The following is a 17950-nucleotide window of genomic DNA, read 5'->3' on the forward strand; positions in this document are numbered from 1 at the left end:
ATTTTTTTTTATTTTTTATTTTAGAACAGTATCACAGGAGATAGAACAATATAGAATACATTAAAATATCTGTAATCTAGTTTATGATCCCACAGACATTATGAACACCTTCAGATATGTCATGGTAACTCTGTGCTAACACATTAGCCACAGCCACTTTATAAGGCCACAATATGTCAGTGTTGTTTTTACAGCTTCGGCTAATGCAATCTAATCATTTCAGTGCATATCCTTCAATAAAGTTGTATTGCGATGACTGACCATTAGTTGGGGACTTGAAGTGATAGGGTACATAGACGATGCACAGAGGGTGTGTATGACAGGGTGGTGATGGTGATAGTGAGAGTGTGAGGGGGAGGGGTGATCCTCAGCCCCAGGGCCCCCTGACAGGTTAGTCCAGATATGCCTTGTACCATCAGGTGCTATAACAGAAGTCTCACTGGTTTCACATTGATTTAACAAGCTGCTCCGGTGCTATTTTGCAAGCCGTATATGTGGAGGAAGAAAGTGTTGTGGATGTGAGAAGAGGGTGAATCTTTTTAAATTAATTCTAATGAACTCCTTTAACAGAGCCTTTGCCCTACACCACCCACTCTGTCTTGTCTATATGGTTACACAGAACGAAAAAGGGTTGAACAGGAAGGCCAGGCTGCAGAGCATCTTTCACAGAAGCATGGTGGGGGATTACCTATTATTAGAGTGTCCTTGTGGCTTAAGTTGCAAGCTAATCTGATGTCTGGTTTGACTTGGTTTCATGTTATTTGTTGTTTTTTGTGCACGATTGTGTTTTTTTTTTTAACTGCAACTCAAATTTTGCACGTTTAAAGAAAACACATATCAGCACCATGATCAGAAAATTTGCATTATATTGCATGATATGAATTTGGCACTATTTTCACTCATTTTTATTTAATCCTTTGATATCATTATTTTTCATGAGAATTTTTACATGAACAATATGCATAAGCTACTGTTTGGTATAAAGACAACACCCAGAGGGGTGTGACAAATTTGTGCATAACGGTGCGTTCAGGTTAATCTGGAAAAATCAAGCTAGGTTATTTGACTTTGGTGGTCCTTCCTCCTACCCAACGATGAACGTGGTAGGCTCAATCTAATTTGAAAGCGCAATACTTTGTGATGTGCGACGTGTAATTGTATTTCGCCACATAAAAAATGCGTAGGGGGAAATTAATATCATTGTGTATGAAACAACATTTTATTTTAAAACAGCAGCTATTATGTAACTATAAATGCCACACGAAATGCACACATTTAATTAAACGATATCTTGTACGTTTGTGTTGTGCCCATAAAGACGCATTTTAATGTTTTAAAATAAAAAAACATGTTGCAGGGTTATCTTTCGTATTTGTACCCAAACGCCTCATGGGTGCACACCTCTTCTACTTGATTCCGTCACTCCATCCAGGCCTCTGATTGGCTGTTATACTGACCACCGCGGATCTGATTGGTTGCTAAACGAAGCTGGGAAACGGGAAGCTAAAAAAAAAAAAAAAAATTCTTGTCAACTAAAGTGCACGTAAGCTTCAGCCTCACATTTCTCGTGTTCTCCGAGCTAACGTTACAGGTAGAAAACTGCGCTTATCTGTTCGCCCCCTGTTAAAAGCAAAATGGGGTGTTTCTTCTCGAAGAAATCCAAAGGGAAGTCATCCGACAAAGAGGATCGTACACCGACGACAACGACTGTTGAAACTACAGCGACAAGCAACGCCGTTCCCCTTGGCAACAACACTGACGAGGCTCCCAAGCAATACAGCTGGGATAAAAGAGAGAAGGTAATAAAGACCTGCTAAAAGAAAAACACGCAAATAAAGTGGTAAAAATAAAATAAACCGATATCTGTTAGCGAGTGGTGCTAGCTTTAGTTTACCCACTGCTTAACCCTTCTTAACTTGTGTGTTCACTCGCTTCCAGGTAGCTAATGTACACTCTCCATGAAGTGCAGCTAGCTAACCACATTTACAGGTTTAACTTACAGCTAATTGAAAATGTAGCTAGTGTTATATAACAAAAACATCCATGGTAGCGATTTTAAAATCTACAAAAGGTGTCAGAGACTCTTGTACCAACCTTGTAACGTTAACTAATGTCGATATTAGTATTTTTAAACTGATTTCCTGAGTGCTGCAGCAGTCAAGGTAAACGGACACTTTTTTTTTCCCGAGATTCAGTTCGCAGCAAAAATGTCACGTATAGATCAAAAATATTCCGCTTTATGTGTTATCTGACACTTGGCTAACCTGGATCTTTATGCAGTGCTAATTATAGATTGACAACACTCTTTGAGTTTTAGGTTCAAAGCCTCGCCCTCTCGCTCACTTCGTGTATCCAGCGTTATCTCATTATCGGATTACTACACAACGCTGTGTAGTTCACTATTCACTAAAGCTGACCACATTTAAAAGGCGTTAACCAAGCGGTGGTTCAACTTCCGTTTTGACTCAGTGAATGTTTCATCTTAACCGTGTTAGACCGAATGATGTCCAACACGAAGCAGAATGGAGGCTGAAAATAGTTTGATAGGCCACATACTATAAGTTTACATGATCAAATCTAGTATGACTCAATACAGTTGTAGAGAAAAATAAAGAAAATAAACTGCATAAGTGACACAGGCATGTCTGAATAGCTTATATGTTCTGCTGCAAAATGATGACTGTTGTTATTGGATGATAGAGGATGTAATGTATTAGATACTGGTATGGTTAAAAATGTGATGCATCTCTAAATAAACTGTATTTTTAGATACTCATTTTGGTCACCTTTCTCTTGCATAGGTTGATCCCAAAGACTACATGCTAACCGGGCTCAAAGATGTCACGGTGGGCCGTCTTTCTGGCAAATTGAACGGGCAACAGTTTGTCATCCAAGAGTGTGAGAACTGCAACATCTTCGTGTTCGACCACTCAGCGACTATCACCATCGACGACTGTGTCAATTGCCGCATTGTTCTAGGACCTGTCAAGGGCAGTGTGTTTTTCAGAGACTGTAAAGACATCAAGTGTGTGGTGGCCTGTCAGCAGTTTCGCACACGGGACTGTAAAAAGATGGAGGTGTTCTTGTGCTGTGCCACTCAGCCTATCATCGAGTCATCTACGGGTATGAAGTTTGGCTGCTTTCAGTACTTCTATCCTGAGCTGGGGTTCCACTTCAAGGACGCTGGGCTCAGCATATTCAACAACAACTGGAGCAACATCCACGACTTCACACCAGTGTCCGGAGAGAACAACTGGAGCTTGTTGCCAGAGGCTGCAGCGGTTCTGGACTTTGTACCAGCCCCAGACCCGGAGTCTGAGTTCAAGTCAGTGCGAATCTCCGCTGACCCTGCACGCAGCATTGTGCCTTTGACAAAGGGAGGGAGGCGTAAGGACAGTGAAGAGTCCTGCCTCTTTGTTTTCTTTGCTGGGGAGTACACCACTGCAAATGCCCGCAGACTGATTGATGAGGTGAGAGTGTAAAGAAGTTTTGCTTTGTTTGACACCACTGGTTACAAAGTGCTGGTTAAAGGAGGAAGTCTTTGTTTGTATGTGAATGGAAAATGGTGGTGCTAATGTGGCTTGGAGTTTAAAGAGCCTGGGGGAAATACACTGATACAAGTTTGAGAGTGAGTCAGTAATGTTTTAACTGTCACAGAAGGTTGCAGAATCAATAAAAAATAAAAGCAAAACCACAGTGTTAAATGTCAAAACTGGCACCATTTTGTAGAAGGAACAGAAGTTTAACACAGAACCATAAATGAAGGAATCCTAATCAAGCTCTAACCTCTTGGAATAATCCCAAACAAGCAGAACAGTCTTGAAGCTGGTGAACAGCCAAATCGAATGAGTTGCATCACCACTGAAGCTTATGTTAAAAGTCAGCCAACAAAGTGGGTTAAAGATAACATGTCTTATCAAACCACCCAATTATTTCCTCTATTTGTGACCTTGAGTGTAAAATACTGGATCTCAGCTGAGGCTGTTTCACCTGCATGTGTTAAATGTGTTGGGGTTTTTTTTCAGCTCTCCAGCTGTGTGACCACAGCATTTGCCTCAGCATTTGTTTACTATCTGGAATATGGAAATATGCCATTAATTAGAAATTGTTTATAAATATTTTTTATTCTTGTTATATCTTCAGTATTTTCCAAGTACTTAGAGTAATATGTTTTTTTTCTTAGCTTTCTTTTGTTAAGCTGACGTGCTGTGTTACCATCCTGAAATGGCTGTGTTCCAAAACCCACATTCCAGTTATGTTTGTGCTCTTTCCAAAATATGCATTGCTCTATCATACAAGCATGAGACTGGATCCACGTGTGGGACAGTAAAGAAGTCATCTTCACAGTTTATCTCCTCTGTGTGTTGACATGGAGGTTTCTTTTAAAAAATGCTTCACTGCATCATTAAAGTGTTTATCATTTAACTTTTTGTTCTGTCGTGCACAGGTGACTGCCAAAGGTTTCGTGCTAATCCAGACGAAGGAAGTCTCAATGCGACCTGAAGATGTGAAGAGGGTGTTTCAGAACAGTGCAGAGGATCTGGTGGAGTGGATCACCAAAGGTAATTTTCCTTTTTTTTTTTATGATCTTTTTTTGTTTTATTGCTGTTGCTCCAAAATATCAGCTGCTCAGAAACTCAGCCAGGTACGTTACACCTCATCTGATGAAGCTGTTTCATTAAACAAAGAGCGACGACATATTCATGCTCTGCATTTCGATGAGAATAACAAGTTGTGTTGTACATTGTTCTAGCAGAACAGAGTGAAACAAGCACTGTGTGTTTTAAAATGTCTAAATAGGGCCAGTTTGTGGTTGCTATTAATAATGACTATTATCTTAACAAGAACTCATTGTGTTCTGTTTCTCTTGGATTCCTTCTTCCACCCAAATACTGTAAAGAAACTAAATTCCCTTTTTTTCAGAAGCATAAAAATGTCCTGTGGTCAATATGTGAAAACACTGCTGACTACTAGTTTTCCAGTGTCAACTTTGTACACGTTGCAAAAATCATCTGAATCAGCATTCAGATTTGGTAGTGAATACTGAGGAATTTCATGATCCTCGTTTCACTAGTAAGCAGTTACTGTTTCATAACCGTAGTGTGTGCAAATATAACAGGGTTTTGCACTGAGGAGGGAGACCTGTATTTAGCTGTAGTGTGGAGTGTAGCTGTGCTGTTGTTGCTCTGTAGGATTGTGACTTTCATATCTTACCACTAAAGGCCCTGTGATCGCCCTGGAGCTGAATGGTGACGGAGTTGTGGACGCCTGTAAGAACATCGCCAGTGAAATGTTCAGTGGCACCATGGTAATTACACTGTGTTAGTTTTACAGAAATAGATCCACATTCTTTAGAAAAAGTATTCATAAAAGCTTAGAATATGTTGTGTTGTTTTTTTTCCCCGCAGGTTTTTGTCTCTGACAACAAAAACACGTCCTCTCGAGACGTGGACAGCTTCTTCAACTTTGCCGACATGCAGATGGGCTTGTGAATGAATACGTATCGAAACAAACTTCTCGCCAGACACTGAATCTGATTTCCCCCTCCCCCTCCCGCCGTCCAGCTCGGCTTGAATATGAGTGGCGTTTGAATATTTGCCTCTTTTCATTCTTAAAAAGAAATTGATAGGGACGGAAAATATTAAGGACTGTGTTTGATAAAGCCTTGGAAAAAACAATTCAATTCATCAATGAGTCTGCAGACTAGATCCACCCCCCCATCATCCAGAACATGTGCTGTAAACCACTTAACATCCATTAGTTGCTACGAGTGCTGTGAATATTTATATTTCTATGAATGTATTTCATAATCCTGTTGCTTTTATCGAATGTGAATGTAGATCTTTGCTGTAAATGTAATTCATTTTAATTTAAAGTTTTGTTTTTAATTACTGTCTGAAACCGTCCATGCAGTGGAAAACACACGAGCACAAGAATGCGTGAGGGAAAATACTTTATTTATAAATCCTATTTTTGTTTCCTGTACGAATTGATTTGTGTATGTGGTTTAGATAATTGACTTTTCTTCATTTAAGATGTGTATATTTGAAACACGCTGAGTAGGTGACAACATGTTATTGACATCTGTTAGGCCAAAGTTAAGATTAATTGTTGTGTTTACACTAAAGGTGGAAACACTTCTAAAAATGCTGGATCGTGATGTAAGCAATTCATGTGATCAGTTTTTTTTTTTAATATATTTTGTAATATTTGTTTTATACTTTACTCGATATTTTTATATAGAAATAAATTCATGTTCTTCATTATGATTTTTAGTAAAAGTTTATTTAAGTTGGACTTAAATTTGTTTTCGGGCTGATTGAATGATTTAAAGAAAGTTGTGTGGTAACGGTTGTGGACTGACAAACGAGCCAATTAGGGTAAAGCCCAGTTATAAACACAATATAGTAAATTATCTGTCCTTCTGAGTAGTATAGTTTTTTTTAAGGTTGCCAGTTACAAAGAAAGAGAGAATGAAACTGGCAACAAGGTTAAAGGAAACATTCAGGTTCCTGTTTGTAACCTGATCAACCTGTCAATTTTTTTTTTTTTTTTTTTGTTCCTAAAGTTCAATTCAAGTGATTTAAAATGTTTGAACAAGCTGTAAATGTAAACTCTCCTGTCTGACTGTCTGTATACTCTGGTGTATCAGGTTTGAACATCACTCATCAGATTAGTGAATTATTCTCTCTGGTGTTGCTGTAGAAGCACATTGTTTAAATACTAGAGATTTTTTTTTGTGAATTGAAAACACCATGAACATTCAGGGTGAGTAATGGGGTTTGGCATCAGTGAGTTCATTAACAATTTGACTAACTATGAATTATTCCAGCCAGTGGCAAACAGCTGGACCTCCCCCAGTCTGTGTTGAGGCCTCGTTGCAGATTGAAGTCAATCTAATCAAATAAATTAGCCAGAGAGATCAAACGGTTTTGTACAGTTGCCTTTAAGAATATAAATAAACATAGAGATTTCTTGTGATGTACTTTTGTATTTATAAACCTTTTATATCGGAGTGTACTGGTTTTGTAGAGCAACTTGTCTTTATGAATGCACATCTGTCTGTAATTTGTTGTTTCTACACTTAAATCACATCTTGTCTTTATGAAAGGGCAGTTACATTAAAACCAGAGGAAACACAGCAATGACTGTTTGACTGGTTATTGAATGTCAGCCTGTTATCATTGTAAAGGACTCGTTTGTTGTCATTGTTTCCGTTGTCTATGAATAGGGAGGTTAAAGCAAACAAATCGAGCGCACCCAGGATGGAGGGAAACCGGCGGGGTTTAGGACCCGGCGGGACGCGCGGTACAATAGAGCTGTTGTGCCGTGGTGGTGGACAGATTGCAACCCAGGAGATTCCCACTGAGGTGGGATACAAAAAAAAAAAAAAACTGAATTTAATCGATAGCTGGAGCCGGAGCTTCTGTTTTCTAGGTGTCCGTGTGAAGTGTTATCCTGACGGATCTGTGGTTGGAGTGGAGCGGCCAGCAGCGCGGGGACTTGGAGGTAAGACGGGGGGGGAAATGTGAACAATATGCTCGTGTGTTCAGTGGAGCTCAGTGTGCCAGGATTTGCCCTGGATGTTTTATTATCCAGGCCACGGGCCCCGCTGCCCTCCTGCTTTTTCTACTGGACTCTTTCTGCATTTGAACTACATACATGTTCAACTGACGTGTTAACGTGCTCTTCGCGGTAAACGGTTAACCCCAGCTGAGCCGTACAAATATTCGCCTTAATGGCTGTAGGAAGTGACATCTTTGTATGATGGTGGCGCCCATGTTTGATTTCTCCACAGCCTGCAGTGCAGCCCACTCCAGGCCTCTCTCTCTCTCTCTCTCTCTCTCTCTCTCTGTCTCTCTCTCTGTCTCTCTTTCTTTCTCTCTCTCTCTCTCTCTCTCTCTCTCTGTGTGCGTTTGGCGCCAACGAGGCTCTTCGGGCAGGGCAGCCACTTGGCTGTTCACGGTTTTATTTCAGTAACAGCCTCCAGTCAAACGTGTAGCTCAGGCTAATCACAGCTAACAGCCACACGTTCAAGATTATAAAGTATATGAGGAGAGAGATGTAAACAAGGCACAGTTTGGTCAATGGCTACTGTTTTATGAACGGTTTGTGAACAGTATGACGTCATATCCGTGCATATTTTACAGCCTACAACCCCCCACCACCACCAGCTTTTATTGTATGTGTATGTGGGGAGGCAGCAGGGGGGGGTCACTAAAGTGGTCTTCCTATTTCTTGCATTGTCTCATTGTGCCTCAACTCAATGGGAGATTCTTGCTCCCAGGTTGTAATGACATTAACATTTGCAGCAGTGTTGTTGAACCAGGAGCACAGTTATAACTTAATAAACTGTGGTGGTCTGACACTATTTTCTATCTGCAGCCTGTTAACATTTTCTACAGCTGACTAAAGCAAGACAAAAAGTAGCAGCAGTAGTAGATGGTCAAACATACTGAACTCTGTTTATCCATCCGTTTCCTCCCTAAACTAATAGTGTAAAATGCAGCATCACACTGAAGTAAAACATGAGATGGGAGTACTTTGGTGAAGCAGCTAATTATTATTTTTTATTATAGGAAAAATGTACTCAGCGTTTTCTTAATTAGTTGTCTCGAAAATGTTTATCCACAGTCCAAGATGACGTCCTCAAGTCGCTTGTTTTCTCTGACCAACCAAACATATTCATTTTTTACAAACATTTAAATCAGAGAAAAGCAGCAAATCAACACATTTGAGCAGCTGGAGCCAATAAATGTTTTCAGTTTTTTTATCATTTAAAATGACAAACATTTAATCAAAATATTTGCGTATAAATTTCCTATTCATCAACAGATCGGTTAATGGTTTGTGCTCTAACTGACGTAGCACTGAGAACACTGAATGGAAGCGGGTGGACGAGAGCAGTGACATTAACTTCAGGGATGTGGAAAAAATTATATATTTGTTCGTATTTTATATTAATTTTGGAGGCGGCTGTGGCTCAGGAGGTGGAGTGAGTCGTCCGTTAATTAGAAGGTCGGTGGTTCGACCCCCGGCTCCTCCAGGCCGCATGTCGAAGTGTCTCTGGGCAAGATACTGAACAAGTATTGTAAAGCCCTTTGAGTGGTCAGCAAGATTAGAGAGGCGCTATATAAGTGCAAGTCCATTCAACATTCATTGTCATGAGGTTTTCTCTGGTTCTGTAAGTTTTCTCTCAATCAGAGCTCGATTAGCCGTCAAAGCGATGAGTTGATTGACAGAAAATTTGAAATTGTTTTGTAGTTTAAGTAATTTTTCAAGCTCTAATGGCCTTGAGTAACTGAACACACAAAGTCCACTGTGTTCAGAGAGGGGAAACACTCGTGTCAATGGCAGACGCCAGATCCTCTGAGTGCAGCTACAGCAGACTCTGCTGTGGAGGTGAACACACAGTTTACTGTGGCGTGTTTGTGCTGAGCGACTTCATCTTAAAAATAGCATTGAGTTTTAGTGAAGAAACATCCTGGAATAATAGCGAGGTTGTGACATGAAGTGTGTGTGTGTGAGTGTGTGTGTGTGTGTGTGACTCACAGAAGAGTTGGCATTGTCCAACTGAACCAGATCCACAGACGTAGTTTAGTCTTTATAACTAGTAACAAACTGTTTGTACAGTTTTTTACTTACACTATGGTATACTGTGGGTTTGGCTTCGTGCCCTCTCCCCTCCCGCCCCTCCTGTCCTCATGAGGAATGTGAGGCATGTCCTGTCTGTTGAAACACTGTAGTACTGTATTTAGGGCTACGCCGGGTTGGAGTCCTTAAGTATTTTTGAAACGTGGACTCGTGGTGTCCAAATTTAAACATGAATCCTAGAGAAATCAATCATCAGTTATTTTAATTATTCACTGATATTGTTAGTAGGTTTGTAAACTGGACATTTCATTGTAAAGTTACAGGCCAAACAGAGACCCAATGAGGTAGATAGATACAGATAAATAGATAGATATTTCATTCATAGGTGGAGTGACCATAAAGCCTCAGTGGTATACTGCGTGTACACAGAACAGATGCTTATTGGACTCACCTGTATTTCTTATTTGCAGGTATGAAATTAAGTGGTGAAGGTTTCATTGTTTATCAGAGGGACCCACTAGCATGCTTTTCAATTTGAAATTTATGGTGAGTAAGTATTATTCTCTGTACCCGGTTCAGGGTTATTTGAATACCTAAATTATTTTATACAACCTCTAAACTGTGTTTTTTAAAGTGTGTCGTCTCTTCTTCTCTGCAGGATGTTACAGGATGAAACGTCTCAGGTCCTTAAGCAGCAGCGACAGTTCTGACAATGAGAGTGAGTCATCTGCCCGAGAGACGCCACAGCCTGAACTGGACTGCATTTTATTTTATCCACAGCTCTTTTATTAATACACTCTTACTCTGTTTAGGTCCCTCAACCTCCTTCTGCTCGTCCAACAAGTATGGCAGTAAACCTGGAACCCCCGCCTCCAACCCGAAGAAACCAGCTGAAGTAAGCCCCTCCCACCACCACCACCACCACCAGGCTCTGTGTTGCGTGTTGTGAAGATCAGCGTCAGACTGACTATATACGCCCCGGCCTCTCTCCCTTCTCCCACAGGTGTTCAGAAAAGACCTGATCAGTGCCATGAAGCTGCCAGACTCCCACCATGTCTCCCCAGAGGACTACTACCTGCTGGCAGACACCTGGAAGCAGGAGTGGGAGAAGGGAGTCCAGGTGCCAGCAAGTCCAGAAACCATCCCAGAGCCGTCAGTCAGGTAACGCCGACCCCGTCACCAGACTCCTGATGACGAACCAGCTGTTTTATGTACTTATGTCATTGTGTGAAGAGCCGTGCTGACAGATTGTTCTGTTTGTGTCTTCTGTTGTTCAGAATTATTGCGGAGAAGTCCAAGGAAGTGTTGTACAGCCACCAGAGGAAGTACATTCAGTGCTCTTGCCAGGAGTCGACCGAACCAGGTTATGTAAACATCAAAGAGCTGGCAGAGGCCATGTGTCGCTACGATCTGGACGACATGGACCTCTACTGGCTGCACGCGCTCAACCGAGAGCTGGACCGCATGGGTAAGGAGCGGGATTGTAAAAAGGATAATCCATCTTAAAATTCACATTGTGCTATCCCAGTCTGCAGCTGCGGACATCTGTCCTCCTGAGCTAGAAACGGGAGCATTAAGATTTGTGCTCATTATACCCCGACAGGGGAGGAGCCCATAGACGAGCTAACAATGGAGCGCGCCATGGAAGCCCTGGAGAGGCAGTGCCATGACAACATGAACCACGCCATCGAGACGGTGGAGGGTCTGGGGATCGAGTACGACGAGGACGTTATCTGTGACGTGTGCCGCTCCCCCGACAGCGAGGAAGGGAATGACATGGTGTTCTGTGACAAGTGCAACATCTGCGTCCACCAGGTGAACACAAGTCGTTCGATCAATCAGTTATTTAATATTTATACTACAATAATGAAGCTGTATAATAATTAAAAATATTGTAATAAAGAACTTAGAGATTATCCAGTTAAGAAATACACAGTAGAAATGGTCATTTAATGTCTGAAGTAAAAACATTGACCAATAATGAGTCTTTTTCCTCATAAATTGGTTTTAGTCATGAAAATAAGAGCGAGCTCTTGTGCTAGCGTTCAGATACAAACATTTGAATACAGCTGTCAGGACCGCTCGCTTGTTGGACATTTGAAAGGCAAATTTTCTTTATTATTTTTAGCAAAACAGCCTCATGTGTCGTCAGTGAATGTGTCAGTTACACAGCGACTGTCGCAGCGCGGTCTCTAGGACTGTATACGTTCAGTCCACTCACCAGTTACTGAATGCCCTTCTCCCCACAGGCCTGCTACGGCATAGTCAAAGTGCCTGTAGGAAACTGGCTGTGCAGGACGTGTGTGCTCGGCCTCGACCCGCAGTGCCTCCTGTGTCCCCAGAAGGGCGGCGCCATGAAGGCTACACGTGAAGGCACCAAATGGGCACATGTCAGCTGTGCCCTGTGGATACCGGAGGTAAATAAACAAGCGCTCGCGTCCTCGGCTCCACCTTCTGACCTCTCTAAGAAGTTCTACCCTCACGGTATAAATCTCCTCTCATGCTGCTCTGTAGGTGAGCATTGCCTGTCCTGAGAGGATGGAGCCCATCACCAAAATCTCCCACATCCCACCCAGCCGCTGGTCTCTCATCTGCAGTCTGTGTAAACTGAAGACAGGTGCATGTATCCAGGTGAGTGTGGATCCTGTGCAGTCAATAGTAATATCAACCTTAATTGAGGTAGTTAGTTAGCTCAGTTAGAAAGTTATCCTTTGAGTATCAGGCATTCACCATCTGGAGTTTTTTGTTTTTAAAGGAATAGTTTTGGGAAAATACACTCATTGGTTTTCAAGCATAAAGAAATGGGGGGGAAAAAAGCAAGTGAGTTTCCGTCCAAAGTGAAAAAACCACGCCTGTAACTCACTAATGAACACGTTATATCTTGCTTGTTTAATCCGGACAAAAACTTTAATGTGAAAACGTGTTCAGAAAGGAAATAGGCATTTTTAGAAAATCTCCTAAAGAAGTTTGTTACTCCAGCTCCTTTAAGGAGGCGGTGGACGTGACATAGATTCTACTGCAGTTTGTAGTGGGGAAAAGATTATCCAAATATTCATATAAACTTGATTGAAAATCAAACTTAACCACCGCACAGTTACTTTTATTGAAACTGAACTTTTTTCAAAGGATAAACATATTGCTACATAGCTAGCGTTAGCATCCACAGCTGTTTACTCACCAGTCTAGAAGAAACATTGTGAGTTCAGCATCAAACTTCATTCCTTTAATCACCAAGATCTGTCTCCAGCGGTGGGAAGCAACAACAATGTTAACTCTTGTTTCTATCGCATCTTTTCTTCTACTGAAGTTAACATGCTAAAAAGCTAGCCTCGACCTGTCTAGTCATTTTCTGATAGCGACTCACTGTAGCCTCCAATCTGCCCTGAAGACATATTATAACCACTTGTCTTATAAACGCATCGATGGCCGAAGCTCTTGTCAAGTGACAATCACCACCTGCTCCCGGCAAGAAACCACGTTCTGCGGCAGAGAAAACGTACAAATAGCCTCTTTAAAGCATAATAAACAAACCTTCTATAAGAGATCTCATGTCACACATGCCAGTGACAATAACGGTAGCTAACAGAAGGAACAGGATGATGATATGATTCACTTTCTTCTTGAGACTTGAGTGAGAAGATCGATACCACTGTCATCTCTATAAGCTAAATGTGAAGCTACAACTAGCAGCTAGCTAACTAGCTTAGTTCAGCGTAAAGACTGGAAACGGGGGGAGTCTGTAGTGATGCTACCTGTCAGATTTTGCTACCTTTGACCACCGACCCCCCGGGTTCCAGTCTTTAAGCTAAGCTAACTGTAGCTTTATATTCTAAAGACATGAGTGTTGCATCCATTTTCTCATCTAACTTTGGGCAAGAAAATGAACAAATTTATTTCACATAATGTCAAAATTTTCCTCTCAGCTGCTGTATAAGGATGTAAGGATAAGTTCAGGATGACATATAATCATCATAGGGGCCTCCTTGTTCTTCTTAAGACATTTTCTTCCTTTCACTAACCAGCAACCCTCCAGACAGTAGGTAACAGTTAGGAAACAAATCATGTAAACTCAAGTTACCAGGAAAATTAGGTTTCTTCAAAATATGTAAATGCTTAAATCCTGCTCTTAACGTAATCTTGTTTTCCCAGTAATTGGGTTACAGTCCATCTAAACATAACCTGTTTTTCCTCTGTGCTCCCAGTGCTCTGTAAAGAACTGCACCACTCCTTTCCATGTGACATGTGCCTTTGAGCACAGCCTGGAGATGAAGACCATCTTGGACGAAGGGGATGAAGTCAAGTTCAAGTCTTACTGCCTCAAGCACAGCAAATCTAAAGCCGGGGAGGCGAGCCTGAGCCCGGCTCGCTCCAAACCCCCCGGTGAGGCGGGGAAGGTGGGCCAGCGGGCACAGAGACTGCAGGAGCTGGAGGAGGAGTTCTACACTCTAATCCAGCTGGAGGAGTTGGCCCGGGCCCTCGGGCTCTCAGAGCGCTTAGCGGACTTCATCTATCAGTACTGGAAGCTGAAGAGGAAAAGTAACTTTAACAAAGCTCTGCTGCCCCCTAAAGAGGACGAGGAGAACCTGGTGCTGCAGCCTCAGGAGGACAGCATCCACACACGCATGCGGATGTTCATGCACCTGCGTCAGGATTTGGAGAGGGTGGGAGCTTTTTGTTACATTGCAGTGTTGTAGCTGTTAGAGCCGAGTGTTTGTCTGGTTACAGAGCATTTCTCAGCACACGCAGTATTTATTCATTTTATTAATTCTTTATAAGTTTCTTATATTTATAAGGAGTCAGTTTATATGCTACAATCAACATAGTGTCCTACACTGCACTAATGTTGGGCTGTAACTAATTACTATTTCCAGTTATCCTGCCTGTTTAATTCTGGATTAATCCTTTGGTTTAATAAAAAGTCAGGCCCTGAACCCTAGGTGACATCTTTAAAGTATCTTGTTTTGTCATTAAGTGAGGACCAGCATCCGGCTGCCTCTGTGCTCTGGCCCAAAATATCAACGTTATTATTAGAAAAACCAGGGCGGCACATTTAATATAAATATAATTGAAATTACAAAATGGTCAAGTGCAATAACCAAATCACAGAAGCTGCTTTTTTTTCCTTTTTTTTTTGATAAAGGTAAAATGTGTCACATTGCTGAGCATTGTTAGCACCATAAGTGTTGTGGAGCTACAGAGACTTAATTCTTAATTTATACTTAATTTGGGTTAATTTGTAGAGACTGAGTCAGAGTCAGAAAACTTGGTGTATCCAGCTTTATGGAAACTCCAACAAGTTTGCAGTTTAACTGACAGAGAGTGATGTTTTTATTCTGCAGGTGAGGAATCTGTGTTACATGGTGAGTCGGCGGGAGAAGCTGAAGCTGTTGCAGAGTAAAGCCCAGGAGCAGATGTTCAACTTGCATGTGCAGCTCATGAACCAGGAACTGTCTGCCGGTGAGCCGTCTGTTGCGTTATTCTTCTCTCATTAATATTCTGTTGTCATTTGAGTCGTAGCTGAACTTGAGTTTGTCTGTCCGTCTTCGTCCTCAGGCCTTCCTGTTTCCTTCCCAGTGGAGAATATGCTGTTTCGTCCTCCTCCACGGATAACTCTGAAGCTGAAAATGCCCAAAGTCTCAAATCTTGGAAATGGAAATCCCAAATCTGGTAATGGGCCGCTCTGTCCGGACAATAGTGGGAATGTTGCTGAACATGCGGGTGAAGGGCTGGGTCAGGGGAAGCCTCAGCTGCACGGTCGTGGTCGGAGAGAGGAGCGCTCCAACGGCCGTCTGGCTTCCTCAAGCCACTCGAACAGCCCGGCGCTGCCTGTTAAACCCACCGGCAAACCTTTAGCCCTGCACGCCGCGCTCCACGGCCACTCGTCCAACAGTAACGGCAAACTGGACCAAGACCGAGCGTGCGTGGCCAAATCTAAAAGTCTCTTAGAGAAGTTTGTGGCTCAGAAGGACAGTTCTTGCCAGACACCCAGTGACCAGGACGCTTCTAATGAAGCTTTGGACAAGAGCAGCTTTCGTAAGTCTGCCATGGAGCACTTTGGCAGGTCATTCAAAGAGGCGACCATTAACTTGGTACGGACCACGGAGGACCTGCGGGCCTCCGACAAACTGTCCCGCAAGGGCTCGGCCAAGGAGAGACTATGGGCCAAGCCGGTGTCTGAGCACAAAGTGAAAAGCGCGCGATCGTACCAGGACAGTGACGGATACTGTCCCGACCTGGAGCTCAGTGACTCAGAGCCGGAGGCCAAAGGAAGGCACCGGCGGCAGGTCGGGCTGCCGCAGCCAGACGCTCCGAGGAAAGGGGTCAGTCGTGGGAAACAGTCGCTGGGCTCCAGAGACCCCATGCAAAGGTGACAGCTGTATTTTTGTTGGTTTTTTTGTTTGTTTTATTTTTCTTTCCACTCCACTCACTGCCACTGTTCTCTCCTGACGCTCTGGCAGTCTTCCTAAGTGCCAGGCTGTCTTTCTGAAAACACCTCCGTCAGGGACCAGACCCCAGACCCCGTGCTAATGGTGCTGTATACATGAAGCAGAAGATACATATGAAGGGTGATGTCGTCGAGATCATCACCCAGAAGGATTAAGGACCAAGTGTGTAACCCTGTCAGTGCTGGTTTGAGGGGAACAAAGCTGTCAGTCTTCTGAGATTATCATTCTTGCCTTTCGTTTGTGGCGAGCATTACGTTTTGTACTCTGCACAACTTTGTATTAAACAGCTCTGCCCCCCCCACACACACAGGTTCAGTTTGCCTTTGACTAAAGCTGTAGGTCATAAGATGTTTAAATTGGCATGTAAATAATGTTCCACTTTATTGATACTTCAATGTCATTGTGCCCAGAAATTAGAACTGACGTGCCGGGTGGTAAATTCAGTCGTGAGCTGCTGCCTCTCCTGCACCAGTTTGATAAATTGAACATTAGTCAAGTAGCAGAGTCATTTTTTTTTTTTTTTTTTTCCTCATTGAAAATTGAAGAGCTTTGCCAAGGATGAATTCATTTTTACCACAAAAAAAACTTTTATTTTATTTTATTTACCAAGAAAAGCCAAACATCTCTAATGCATCATTCTGTAATAGTGTCTTAATACAAACAACTTCACTTAGGATGTGTGCTCAAAGAATAAACACCAAACATCTGGTGTCTCTCAGTCCCACAGCTGTACAATGTTTTCACGTTGTCCGTCCGTCTGTGCGATTCCCGTGAACACGATGTCTCAGGAACGACTTGACGTTCACTTTACAAATATGAACCGATTACACGTTGGTGGTTAGAGGTCAAAGGTCACTGTGACCTCACAAAACCAAGTTTTTGACCATAACTCAAGATTTCATACGCAGATTATGACACAAGGAGAGAAAATGATGAAGTGATGGCATTTTATATCCAAAGGGTCAAAGGTCAGCTTCACTGTGACATCCTAATGTTCTGCAAAAACACTTATTCAACGCTGTAACTCAGGAACAAAACGGGAGGTTGTGACCATATTTCGAATTTGGTTAGATACTGATTTGGGGACATAAATCTCGTGGGTCCACATTTAATTTTTTTAGCATCTTTGCAGCAACATCTATATTTGAAGCGTTGTCTACTGTCATGGCCACGACTTTGTGATCCATCACAATCAGCTTTATTGACCAAGTAGCTGACGCACAGAAGGGATTTGATCTCCACACGGAGCAGAACAAGAACAACAAAGCTCAACAAAATCAAATCAAACGAATTTTGTTCATATATTCCTATATCACAAATCAAAAAATACAGTTAGAACCTTTTTTTTTATCAAATTCCTTCAAAGTCTTAAATACAGATGTAAACTGCAACGTGACTGGTTGGTGGTAACTACAGGTGGTAATTCAGACACAGCAGTTGTGCTCAAAAATGATTGTGTAATTGTAGTTTGATCCGCAGCCCCAGTATTCATTTAGAGTAATTGAGGCACGTTGTCAGTATCTGATAATAAACGAAGTTTTAAGTAAACAGTCGCAAAGTGTTTTCACTTTGCTGACATGTTTCAACCTGAGCCGGACGATCAGAACAAGGCCGAGCCAAATGACCTTTCCAAATGAGGGACTGAGAAAGCAGATGAACTTTAATAACCCCACTCGTGGGGTCAACGCACAGGAAGTGGGACAGAACCTCTGAGGACGCACTACATGTTCCATAGAGCAGAAACTGTGAAACACGGCTTTCAATTGCATCACTGTAATCACTTCACAAAAAGACTGTTACTGTAAAATGATGTCAACAAGGACTAATCATCAAAACAGGATGAAGAGCGTTTCTCCTGTGCAGCATAAACAAATACTGTCTCAATGCATTTCTGTTGTTTTTGTTTTTTA

The 17950-nt window shown here is 42.2% G+C and overlaps 2 protein-coding genes across 3 annotated transcripts; both read left to right on the forward strand.

Moving 5' to 3' along the window:
* Positions 1–1518: 1518 nt before the first annotated feature.
* rp2 (RP2 activator of ARL3 GTPase) lies at positions 1519–7141 on the forward strand. Its single transcript, XM_023413301.2, has 5 exons — positions 1519–1799; positions 2802–3470; positions 4448–4562; positions 5223–5308; positions 5409–7141. Exons 1-5 carry the CDS (start codon positions 1635–1637, stop codon positions 5490–5492), a joined length of 1119 nt encoding a protein of 372 aa, XP_023269069.1. The 5' UTR covers positions 1519–1634; the 3' UTR covers positions 5493–7141.
* Positions 7142–7277: 136 nt separating this feature from the next.
* Positions 7278–16561, forward strand: jade3 (jade family PHD finger 3). Of its 2 annotated transcripts, XM_023413296.2 has the most exons (13): positions 7278–7509; positions 10065–10140; positions 10253–10312; positions 10407–10489; positions 10598–10755; positions 10872–11062; positions 11198–11409; positions 11844–12011; positions 12109–12225; positions 13797–14255; positions 14934–15051; positions 15148–15961; positions 16053–16561. In XM_023413296.2, exons 3-13 carry the CDS (start codon positions 10264–10266, stop codon positions 16120–16122), a joined length of 2439 nt encoding a protein of 812 aa, XP_023269064.1. In that variant the 5' UTR covers positions 7278–7509; positions 10065–10140; positions 10253–10263; the 3' UTR covers positions 16123–16561. The 2 variants fall into 2 exon arrangements, with proteins under 2 accessions (XP_023269064.1, XP_087031982.1); XM_087175856.1 differs by having other exon boundaries at positions 15148–16561.
* Positions 16562–17950: the final 1389 nt, after the last annotated feature.

This window comes from Seriola lalandi, unplaced genomic scaffold (assembly GCF_002814215.2).
Source record: "Seriola lalandi dorsalis isolate HSWRI2012SDOR001 ecotype SW California unplaced genomic scaffold, Sedor1 jcf7180002054511, whole genome shotgun sequence".
Lineage (NCBI taxonomy): Eukaryota > Metazoa > Chordata > Actinopteri > Carangiformes > Carangidae > Seriola > Seriola lalandi.

Excerpts from the sequence above, each read along its gene's own strand:
- rp2 (XM_023413301.2), top strand. The coding sequence starts at position 1,635 with ATGGGGTGTTTCTTCTCGAAGAAATCCAAAGGGAAGTCATCCGACAAA. Across the intron at positions 1,800-2,801 it reads GCTGGGATAAAAGAGAGAAG|GTTGATCCCAAAGACTACAT; the intron begins GTAATAAAGACC and ends TCTCTTGCATAG. Across the intron at positions 3,471-4,447 it reads CCCGCAGACTGATTGATGAG|GTGACTGCCAAAGGTTTCGT; the intron begins GTGAGAGTGTAA and ends TGTCGTGCACAG.
- jade3 (XM_023413296.2), top strand. The coding sequence starts at position 10,264 with ATGAAACGTCTCAGGTCCTTAAGCAGCAGCGACAGTTCTGACAATGAG. Across the intron at positions 12,012-12,108 it reads GTGCCCTGTGGATACCGGAG|GTGAGCATTGCCTGTCCTGA; the intron begins GTAAATAAACAA and ends GCTGCTCTGTAG. Across the intron at positions 14,256-14,933 it reads TGCGTCAGGATTTGGAGAGG|GTGAGGAATCTGTGTTACAT; the intron begins GTGGGAGCTTTT and ends TTTATTCTGCAG.